This window comes from Epinephelus fuscoguttatus, linkage group LG6 (genome assembly GCF_011397635.1).
Source record: "Epinephelus fuscoguttatus linkage group LG6, E.fuscoguttatus.final_Chr_v1".
Taxonomy (NCBI): domain Eukaryota; kingdom Metazoa; phylum Chordata; class Actinopteri; order Perciformes; family Serranidae; genus Epinephelus; species Epinephelus fuscoguttatus.
In genome coordinates, this window is record NC_064757.1 from 15902937 (window position 1) to 15914190 (window position 11254).

General features: G+C 42.7%; 1 protein-coding gene across 3 annotated transcripts; it reads left to right on the top strand.

The window, feature by feature from the left end:
- Positions 1-475: 475 nt before the first annotated feature.
- Positions 476-11001, top strand: kdm2ba (lysine (K)-specific demethylase 2Ba). 3 transcript variants are annotated; one of them, XM_049579097.1, is made up of 10 exons: positions 476-886; positions 3999-4220; positions 4377-4520; positions 5319-5405; positions 5810-6097; positions 6190-7007; positions 7154-7317; positions 7421-7582; positions 8042-8260; positions 9688-11001. In XM_049579097.1, exons 1-10 carry the CDS (start codon positions 833-835, stop codon positions 9867-9869), a joined length of 2340 nt encoding a protein of 779 aa, XP_049435054.1. In that variant the 5' UTR covers positions 476-832; the 3' UTR covers positions 9870-11001. The 3 variants fall into 3 exon arrangements, with proteins under 3 accessions (XP_049435054.1, XP_049435053.1, XP_049435055.1); XM_049579096.1 differs by having other exon boundaries at positions 478-886; positions 3996-4220; XM_049579098.1 differs by having other exon boundaries at positions 478-886; positions 3996-4220; positions 5819-6097.
- The last annotated feature ends 253 nt before the right edge of the window (positions 11002-11254 follow it).

Here is an 11254-nt window from a genome sequence, read left to right on the forward strand (position 1 = left end):
TCAATGTCAGCTTTATTTATATAGCACCTTTAAAACAGCCAACGGCCAAACAAAGTGCTTTACAGTTATCACACATCATACATGGCAGCTATCTTATACAAATAACATGAGGTCCGTGACTCACCACCAGACACAGGAAATAATAGTGATACCTGTATTTAAGCTCTGGCTCATTCGCATCAGTCGGGGTACAACACCTGCACAGGTGACTAAACATTGCACTGTTTGGCCATGAGGCTACAGCATGTATTGACTTTCAATGGTTATTACTATCACTAAACCTAAATCACATGGTCCAGTGTTAAGTAAACTGATTCAATGTGTAGATTTAACCTGTACTCACCCCCTCTCTGACTCACACATACCACTAAAACCAGAAAAAGCGAAGACGGACGTGTGTAGGAGGGAACCATCTTGCGCTGCCTGTTGCTCTTCACTTCCTCTTGCACCGATGTTGCTATCAGGTCGCATCGTTGCAACGTATACGAAGGTACTAGCCTCGCCAATATTTTTTTTTATTTCTTTACCTTTTACCGTATTTTACTGTTTAAAGTATTACTTATTATTTAAAACACGTGTATAATCACTTTTATCTTCCCTTACGTTTTTCGGTTGGCGTTTTTTTTCCTAACCGGAATGCTGAAGGTGCATTAAGTAAGCAGGAAGTTGATGTTTACTATGTTTCCCATGGTTCCTGAACACAGCACAGTGAACATTGCTTGCAGCTGCCCGTGTCGGTGTGGTGTGAAGGAGGGGGGAATGAGCTGAGCTGGAGGCTTGTTCAGCCATGTTAGTTTTCTCTACTGTTCACAAACGATGAGACAGAGGAGCCATGGCCTTGTCATTGAGCGGAGACGATGAGGAATATGATTCAGAGTCGGAACAGGTCAGAGCTCTTACATTTCATTACGTTATCTCTGTGTATGTGTGTGTGTTTTTGTCACAGTGTGCCGGGTGAAAGAAAGTCTTTTGTGAGCAGTGTTTTTCCTCAGTGGCTTCAGGTTAACATCAGGGTTTCACCCGCTTCTTCTTCTTCTCTGTGTCCAGTCGGGTTAAAAGGAGAAAGGTGTCTATTTTAAAACCTTTAACAGCAAACCCCGTGATAGAGGTGAATAGGTCGCTAAACATTGTGTACCTAGAGTCAAATGGACTCCGACTGCTTATTGGAATTGATACCATGCCCCTTCAGACACACCATGTCCTCTCCTCCTTGGACACCATCTATCATGTTAGCCACAACTGACCCATTTTGTGCTGACCAACTCTTAATACACAGTTTCCCTCTGTTATGTTACACACTCGTGGCTGTGCAGGATCTCAGTGTCCTCTATGTAGCTGTAACACCATGCAACTTCTTAATGCTGGGATTTACACATGTACTCTAGCCACCCGTATGTCCTGTGAGGAAATTGCATAACGTTATTTGTGATTAATTTCCTCACACTTCCTAAACTTGCCACTTCACTCTGTGCCTTTAAGAAGGCTTTAGGCAAAGAGTTGTCCAGGCAGGGACCAAGGAGGGGGATGGGGTGAGGGAACAATGAAATGGCTCTACTTCTGTTGCTTGATAGTTCCCAAACTGGGGTCCAGTGACCCCTCAACCCCCCGGCTACACAATGGTTTGTTTGATTACAGCTGTATGTTGTCCCCTTGTTCTGCACCAGGAGCATGTGTAACTTTAATCAGACATCACACTCAGTATATTGTCTTATGTAAGGACACATTTTTGATTTGTGGTATGCCTTTACAGTGGGGCACACTACATGAATGCTTATAACAGGGCTTGTGGGATATTGCATAAGTCTCCACAGGACACTTAGCTTGTTAAGCACAAAAGAAATATGAGAAGTGCTGACACAAGAGCCAGGTCCTTGTGCTTACACAATGTTTACACCTATAACACCCACTAACACTTTCTCACAGAGGGTATTTTGACCTATTCTGTAGTGACACATTGTTGAACACAGTAACTCACACTTTGTTTTATTTGTGTCGGGGACCATTGTACATGAGCAGCAAATGATGAGTCTTGTGACTTCCTCCCACCGAAATCCGCGCTGAGTCAGAAGACTGCGCTCAGAATATAGGCCATGTTTTTGTTCACAGACCTCAGGAACCGATCCCAAATTCCTGACATATTACTGCATAGAGTTACAGTAAAGACAGGCCAGCTGATAGTTGCTTCGGCGACCACGCTCTGCAGAGTACTCCTTGTTTGTATCCACAATTTTACGCCACTTATTTGCTGTAATCAGTGTGAAGTGGCAAGGTAGAGATTCAAGATGTTCAGGGAATGGATGAAATGTCGACAAGTTGTCGTGATCAAAACTTTGCTTTAATTTAAATTGCTTTGTTCAGAGGCTGGCTTTTAATATGATATTAGAAAACAGTTGTGTTAGACAAGGTCAGGAAAATAATGAGGCAGCTAACTAAAAAAACAACAACATAGTGTGATGATGATGACAGTCACATCCACCCTGCAGCAGCAGCCCTTCCTTTGATGTCTCCCTCCCATATTTCCACGGTAGTCAGATGGATTTATGGAAAGCTGTTAGATGGATTATTCCGTATCTCAACTAAATTCTCAGTCGGTAACAGCAGGGAAAACACAACCTATTGTGCTGGAAAGACATACAAATTAAAAGAAACTCAAAGAAGCATAGATTTTAAAAACAAAGTCCTCCCAAGGGGAAACAAAAATCAGGACAGTAATGATCTGCTGAGATGGTTTGTCACAGTCAGCAGATTCAGGGCTGGTTTCTCTTCTTTTGTTTGAGTAATAATATCAATCGTAAAGTATTTGTCTAGATTGTCGTTAGCCTGAATGTCTTGCTCCATCTCTGTCTTGGTGTACCTGTTTGACCTGTCCATAGCTTTGTTATCTAGAAATGAGCATGCGCTGAATTGCTATGCAGTAGTAGTAATCAGTTATAGAACAAGACTAAATGACATCAGTAAAGTGCTCACAGCCTCACACTAAATTATAACCTCCTTCTGTGAGCTTATTTTTATCCATCTCTGGCAGTCTTCTATTCAAACAGTTGCCACCAGCAAGGCAAACGTGTTGCCAAGGTAACCTCTCCTGCTAGAACAAGAATCACTGTAATGGTCTATGATTTGTCTTATTTTCATAGCACTTTACAGTTCTGCCATGGCAACAGGCGAGAGACTAAAAATAACTGTGAGAAAATCACAAATGTGAAATTGGGATCATAAATTCAGGGCTGAGGTGTGTGTGGATGTGTGTGTGTCTGTGAGGGAATGTGTGTGTATCTGTGTGCAAGATGAGTTTAATCATCACGCTACCTTCCCTCTTATTTACTACCGTGAGTCACATGGTGGGTCAGGGTGCACTTTGATTATATAAAAGCATGGTTTTTATCCAATAACTTGCACAATCATTTCATTTGATACTCAGATTCTCAAACCTAAGGCTGAAACAAATAGTCAGTTGATAAGGCCATCGTTAACAGCAAATTAATTGTTTACTGTTTTGATAACTGATTCATCGTTGAAGCATCTGCGGGGTCTAGCTTCTCAAATGTGAGCCAGATGAATACATGAAAATGTAAATGTTATAATTTGTCAGAACCTTACAAATCTAATTTGTTTCACTTATATGCCAGCATATGTCTGGTGTCCAATAGTCAGCCTGTCATTAAATGTTAACAATAATGCTTGGTGCAGATGCCAGGCTAGTAATTAGCCACTAAGCAGCAGGAACAGCCTACTATAACTAAAATAATTAAACCAGGCGTATACCTTATGATGCAACTTATCAGGCATCATTTTGATATCTGTCCTGATGCTCAGTGTCAGCAGTTCAGTACAAATAAGCTGACCAGTGTACAGAACATTTCACCCATTACCTTGCTTACAGGCCCTTGAAACAGTGTCGGACATATTTGTTGTTTTCATGTATAAATTTGTCACCCTCCCCTGAATAATTTTGTGGTCTTTATCTAACATCTCATCTCTGACTATTTGTCTTGCAGCAGCGTGCGGCAAACCGTCCAAAGCCCAAGGTAGGGACATCATCAGCTGTTAAGCTGCCGTCCAACCGCAGCTCATCCGGAGCCAGACGCCGGAGGACACGATGCAGAAAGTGCGAAGCATGCCTCCGGACCGAGTGTGGAGAATGTCACTTCTGCAAAGATATGAAGAAGTTTGGAGGGCCAGGGCGCATGAAACAGTCCTGCATTATGAGACAGTGCATTGCGGTAAGTAGTTTGGCTTATTAAAAAAGTAGCACTCGTATTTTTATAAATCATTGACACACATCTTCTACAAATATTTTAACGTACTGTCACAGTTCTTCTTCTGCCTCGCAATATGGTTCCTGCATGCTCTTGATGTTTTGCTCTCCATCCATGCAGCCGGTTCTGCCTCACACAGCGGTGTGTGTGGTGTGCAAAGAGGCAGGGAAAGAGGACACACTGGAGGAAGAGGAGGACAAGTTCAACTTCATGCTGATGGAGTGCTCCATCTGCAACGAGATTGTCCACCCCAACTGTCTCAAGGTACAGAGGGCGAGGCTGGGAACAGCTGAACAACTCCACCTAAGTCATTTACTGGGTGACTCATTTCTGTTAAAGTAGTGTGCCAGGAATCCCAGGTCATCCTAACATAATGCGAGTGACTCAGACGTTTGGACTGTAGTATCTGAAGGTAATTAGATGTGGTGTTGTTTACATAACACTAAGCACACTCATCAGTATTATGTGGTTCAGAAGTTTATATGGCACAAGTGTGACACCATCATGTTTGAGGATTTGACTCCTGCCACATGCTCACGAATACAAGTAGTTGGAAATAAACATTTACTGACTGACCAAAAAACGGCTGAAAAGGATGTGAGACAGTAGACCTTACTAGTTGCAGTGCTGAAAGCATTTGAGGTAAAGGTCAAATAAAATGTAAAGCAGCACACACCCTGTTTGTAACAGTGTCAAAAACACAACAGGTTGTTGCTGGTACAGGCTCGGTCAAACCAGTTTTATCAGACAAGCACTGTCTAGTTGTTTGGCAGCATGCAACAACTAAGTTTATATATGTTTCTCTTTCAGTTTTAAGGCATTCAGAAATGCATATTTAAGCTCCTTAAGCAGGAGTCTTTAACTCTACTTCCCTTCTCTATTTCATGTATGAAGCAAGAGTGTGCCTGTGAGCTGAGGCTAGACTGTGCTGACCTGCCTAACAACCACACGTCACAACAGTCACTTTCACTTCCCTTGTCTCATTTGTGTACTGTACATAGGACACCGTTAAAACGTGTTGTTCTGGTTGAAATCCAGTTCAGTTTGTCGTTGTTTTATCAGGTGAGCGATGCCTCAGGAGTGGTGAACGATGAGCTACCCAACTGCTGGGAATGTCCCAAATGCAACCACGCTGGCAAAAGTGGGAAAGTGAGTACAGAGGATTTAGATTATGCAACAGCTTGCTAAGGGTGTGTTGGAAGTATTTTGTTTCTCTGAAAACAGTAAAACAACCTACTACTAAAGTTTTTTTCTAAGATTTTGGTTATGACTCATAGATAACTGTTGCTGTCCTTGTTCAGTGTTGCTGTCAGTATTTCAGCTTATGTGTGTTGATTAGCTTGCCACTTCCTGTTTATATTTTTCTGGTTTGTGAAAGTCGTTCACATGTGACTCTGTTTGTCACAGAAGCAGGAAACCACTGACGTAACACATGTTTTGTGTTTTGATCACAGTGACTTTATTGAGCTTTAGGTACACCGGTAGCGCAGTTGTTTTTCCTGGTCGCTATAGGCTAAAGGTATAAAGTTGTCTCGCAATTTTTGTCCCCCTTGGTATTGAAGCAAAAAAGGGGTCCAGGGTTCAAGTACGCCTCCAACCTCCCTGGCTCTCTGCTGAGGGAACAGAAGCCTGTGAAGGAGGAGGGGGACGTTTCTTCTGCAGCTAAGAGGAGACCAGACAGAGAGGAGACACCTCGGTACAGACCCGAGGAGTCTCTCCACCGACAGCCACCACTGCTCTCCCCCAGCAACCTGCCCCGGCCCAGGCTTGAGGACAAACTGAGGAAGAAGAGGAAGCTGTTTGATGATGATGAGGAAGAGGATATCACTTTGAGGAAGAAGGTTTGATTGCCTTTTATATTAACACAGTGACTGACTTTATATGACATTTTAAATGCAAGTGTTTGGGGCTAATTCCACTTTTCGTCCTGCAGGAAAAGTCTGATGAGCCCTATTTTTCCAAACTTCTGCACCAAATCAAGACAGAAGAGGAGGACGATGACGCATATGAGGAGGAGGATGAAGAAATAAGGGACCCTCACTTCCGGGGTGGTGTAGAGAGGAAAGGCCGTTTTGGAGACGCTGAAGACGAAGAGGATGAAAAAGACTCCAAGAGTGTAATTCTGAACCCCTACATTAAAACGCCTGTTGGAGACAGCGACCAGTCTCACTGCAGCTCTCCGCAGGCTGGCCCCAGCAGTGAGGGTGGCAGTGAGACCCAGGAGAAAGGGCCACGTCCAAAGGCTCGTCGCAAGCGGCGTTTGCCTAACAGAGAGTTGAGCCGAGAGCTGAGCAAAGCACTGAACCAAGAAATCCAGAAGACTGAGGACTGCCTGGCCAACGAGAACCGCCAACCCCTCAAGGTGGAGCCGGAGACGGAAAACGAGGAGCCCAAGAGGTTGTTCCACAACGGCAGTGAACTCGGGGATCAGAGGCCCCACCTCAAGACCAAAGAGATGAACGGGACCCCCTGGGAGCTGCGCCACTTCTACCCGAGTCAGATCACTCCACTGGGCTTCAACAGGAGCACTCCAACCAACCGGCCGGTGCCCCCACACTCCCCACCCAAGTGTGTCCAAATGGAGCGGCACGTCATTCGACCCCCTCCGATAAGCCCGCCTCCTGACAGACTGCCTCTGAAAGATGGTAAAACACACGTCATACAGCGCGAGGTCTGGATGAAGATCTTTGGCTATCTCACACACAAGGAGCTGTGTGTCTGCATGAGAGTTTGCAAGACATGGAACAGATGGTAAATGCACAGCACACACTTCACTCAGCATGTTTACATTTGTGTTTAACATCACAGGAAATTGCAAAAGAAAAAAATTGCCGCACAGGATGCACAAACCTTTGAAGAAATAACATAAAACGTAAATCTTTCCCTCTGACGTCTAGGTGTTGTGATAAGAGACTTTGGACAACGATTGATCTGAACCGCTGCACCTCCATCACTCCACTCATGCTAAGTGGGATTATCCGCCGACAGCCAGTTTCCTTGGACCTCAGTTGGACAAACATTTCCAAGAAACAACTAAGCTGGCTCATTAATAGATTGCCAGGTACTTAACTATGACAGATAGATGATCTATAGACGAGTAAATGCTCTCTTTTGTGCTGCGCTTGTCCTGCATCACTATTTTAAAGTGCTCTTGCGTCTTTCAGGTCTGCGAGTGTTGAAGTTGTCGGGGTGTTCTTGGGCGGCTGTATCTGCACTCTGCACCTCCAGTTGCCCTCTGCTGCGCACCTTGGATGTCCAGTGGGTGGAGGGACTCAAAGATGCACAGATGAGGGACCTTCTTTCACCGCCCACAGACAACAGACCAGGTAAATTGTGGATGACTAAAGAATAAGCACTGCCATGGATCGTTTTTTTTTATTTCTGCCTTGCATGCGAGAATGTATGAAAGCAGTGTGATGCCTCCTGTATGACGACCATTACTGATTAATTCACTGAATTTAGACTATTTGGAGGGGACAATACACAAAGTGAGTAAGTGGCTAGACTTTCCTGCAGGTCATGCACATTTTGCCCGCCCAGTTCAATCTCAAAATGATCGTGCCTTTTTTGCAAGACAGACAATTTTCACTGAAAAAAAGGTATTGATGAGATTCTTTTCCTCCTTTAGGTTTAGGTGTTGGGACAGCTTTAAATAAAGTTTATTTCAAGTAAAAACATAATGTAAGGGACTCCTCACATATAGCTTTTAGACATCCAACTATCATTCACTTCTTGACAAAATACATAAATTGATTAGTGATGTTCTTTATGTGACCGGCTGACAGGTCAACTGGACAATCGCTGCAAGCTAAGGAATGTTGAAGACCTGCGGCTGGCGGGGCTTGACATCACCGACACATCTTTGCGTCTCATCAGTCGCCAGATGCCTTCTCTGTCCACGCTGGATCTGAGCTATTGCAACCATATCAACGACCAGTCAGTCAACCTGCTGACAGCAGCGGGGACCACAACACGAGACTCCCTCACAGAGATCAACTTGTCAGGTGAGAGCTGGGGTCTGAGCAAACGCAGTGTGGGAATACACAGCAAGGTGGAAAGGCAAAGTTCTTCCCCCATGGGACCTTGTTTCTGAAAAAATCATGTACAGTAGTCAATGGCAAGAGACAAGAAGATCATTGCAAAAGATAAGTTTGCAAGTCAAGAAAGTCACAGTTTGTCACAGTACCATTTAGCTTTGTGTGAAACGTAGTCAACTACATCTCTCATTTTGCACAATACACGTCACTAACACCAACAGGGCCACTACCTTGGCTCAAATATAACTAAATATCTTACCTGATTTGTTCTTTCCAGTGAATCCTGGTCTTTTCAATCAGCCAGGAAGCAAAAAAACGAGCAAGACCTATTGTTGGAGTGAGTACATCCTGGTACAAAACACACAGGCACTGTAGCTTTCTCTCTCACTGAAGCTACAGTGCCTGTGTGTTTTGTACCAGGATGTACTCAAACGAGCAAGACCTATTGTTGGTGTGAGTACATCCTGGTACAAAACACACAGGCACTGTAGCTTCAGTGAGAGAGAAAGCTATGACATCACTTATAAGACTTGTGTAGTCTTTCTAATGTTTTTTCAGTCTTATATTCCAGTTGTTTTATTACAGACTGACTTTCATGACTTGTTATCCTTTAAACTGAAAAACAAAGTGTTATCAACGACACAATTCAAACAGGATCAAAGGATTATTTGTCTCACATTGGTCCACCTGACAGGGCGGGGCTTCACCTCTCTAATGCAAAGGTTCCTGAGTTGTAAAGGAGATAACAAACAGGTGTGATACAGCAGGAAGTGAATGCTGCAACTGGGAATTCCCCCAAGTTTTTTCTGGGGAACCAGTCGCTATGTTGACTTGTTAAGCAGATCAAGTTGTGTGCATAACATACTCAGTAATCCATGAAGTCTGCAACAGATGATGTGCAGACACCAGAGTTGAAAGATAAAAGAATAAAAATTATCTGAAAAGAAAGGAAGCTAAAGGCAGAACAAAAGGATGCAGAGTTGCCTGGTTCAAATCAGTAGTATGTTTATGTCCCATAAGTAAATTTGTCCTGAAGTAGTAAAGTTGTGAGTATAAACTAAGCCACAGAAATACCACTACTGTACATCAAACTGAATGTAGTTAAAGGTGAAATTTGCAGCTGCCTGCCTTGTTGTAAATAGGTTGTAAATGAACTGCCTACAGGGGCCGTTTTTAGTAGACCCCACGGGAAAAGGCAGGATCATGTAAGAGCGAGGCATTTGCTACATATTTAGCATTTGTCCTACTTACATAATCTACACACTCTGAGATCTTGTACTTTTCTTGACGTTACACAACATAAGAGGAGGAAATTAATTGAATTCTCTCCACACATGATCCCTTTTAAATATCATGCTTGTGACTGATTATTGCTCCTCTCTGTTTCCCTGTAGTTTGTAATCGGGTCACAGACCACTCCCTGAACTTTTTCAAGCGCTGCGGAAGCATCTGTCAGATCGACCTCCGCTTCTGCAAGCAGGTGACCAAGACGGCGTGCGAAAGGTTCATCGCGGAGATGTCTGTGAGCGTACCGTTTCGACTGAAAGAGGACAAACTGCTGCAGAAGACGAGCTAGTTATGAACAGGACAAAAATGATCGAAAAACTGTTTGCACTTATTTCAACAAGTTTTTTTTTTTTGTTTTTTTTTTTTTTCTTTTTAAACTGGTTCTGTGATGAGTCTCTGAATCAGTGGAGGAGGACGTTTTCCTGGATGGAGATCATAGATGGACTGAGGAGGTGACACACATTCACTGGACAGATAAAGAGAAAACATCATGCATGTATTTGTGTTGCGATTGTACTTTTATAGAGACGTGCTTGTAATTGACTGTCGGGTTGTTTATTTTTATCTTTAAATATTTGAGAACGCAGTATTTTTATACAAGCATCATTCCATGAGTTTACAGTGTCTCAGGAGCTAAATATCAGAGACTGTACAGCATGTGAACTGAAAACTGTCCCCATCCTCAGTTTGCCTTCATACAACAGTGTCTTCTATGTGCCAAAATCTGTATTTGACATTCAGTATCAGACAAAAAAAATAACCTGTACAGAAATAAATATTTGACTAAATTATCATAAATACTTCCCAAATATTTAGAATGTATTTCAAGAATGATAAAACAGAGTAAACAAATGTCATATTCATGTTACACCCTCATGTCTTCACTTACTTTAATACTTTTATGACTGTTGAGTGTTGTGTTTGACAGGCTTTTCTTCAACATTTCAACATTAATTTATTGATTTTGTTTTTTTTTTATAACAGTTTGTATTTATTCATTTATTCAGTAACTTGACATTGATGTCTCAGAGCTGGGTCAAATAATGCTTGCAGATAATTTATCGGGGTGCTTGTGCTTGTGGCAGAATCCAGTTTGGGGAGTTAAACACCCAAAAGTCAGTGGCAGTGAAATTGCAATTTTGTAATTGTCACAGCAAATGTGTGACTGACAATTTACTTCACACTGACTTTATAAAATGCAGTCAACCCCACACATCTGGTTCTTCACACAGGTTTAAGAAAGACTTTTGCAAATAACTAATTTGCATATGTTTAAATAATAACTCCATACAGTAGGTGTTGTGTGTATTTTGGGGTGTGTTGTGCTGTAATCTATCACCTCAGGTGAATGTGATAATGTTTATATTTGTAAATCCAAAAACGAAGTGCTAACATGCATTAAAAGAATTTCATTTGTACCATCACTGAGTCTTGTCGGTTTTCATGTGCTAGGAAATATTCGAGAAATGAATGCAGATGCTCCGTGCAGGTGCACTGCATGGTACGATGAAGCAATTAACATCCAATTGTGCTCTGTGGCCTGTGAAATGCTGAGTTGGTGCTCTCCGCCACAGTTATCAAAAACACCAAATGAGGGAATATCTTGGAGGAATGGTGTTCATCCCTCCTGTTCCAGATTTGTAGCATCAGCACTCTCTGACGGCAGTAGCTCCC

Coding starts and splice junctions, on each gene's coding strand:
- kdm2ba (XM_049579096.1), top strand. CDS start 833: ATGGCCTTGTCATTGAGCGGAGACGATGAGGAATATGATTCAGAGTCG. Junction 4,221..4,376: donor TTATGAGACAGTGCATTGCG/GTAAGTAGTTTG, acceptor CCATCCATGCAG/CCGGTTCTGCCTCACACAGC. Junction 7,008..7,153: donor TGCAAGACATGGAACAGATG/GTAAATGCACAG, acceptor TCTGACGTCTAG/GTGTTGTGATAAGAGACTTT.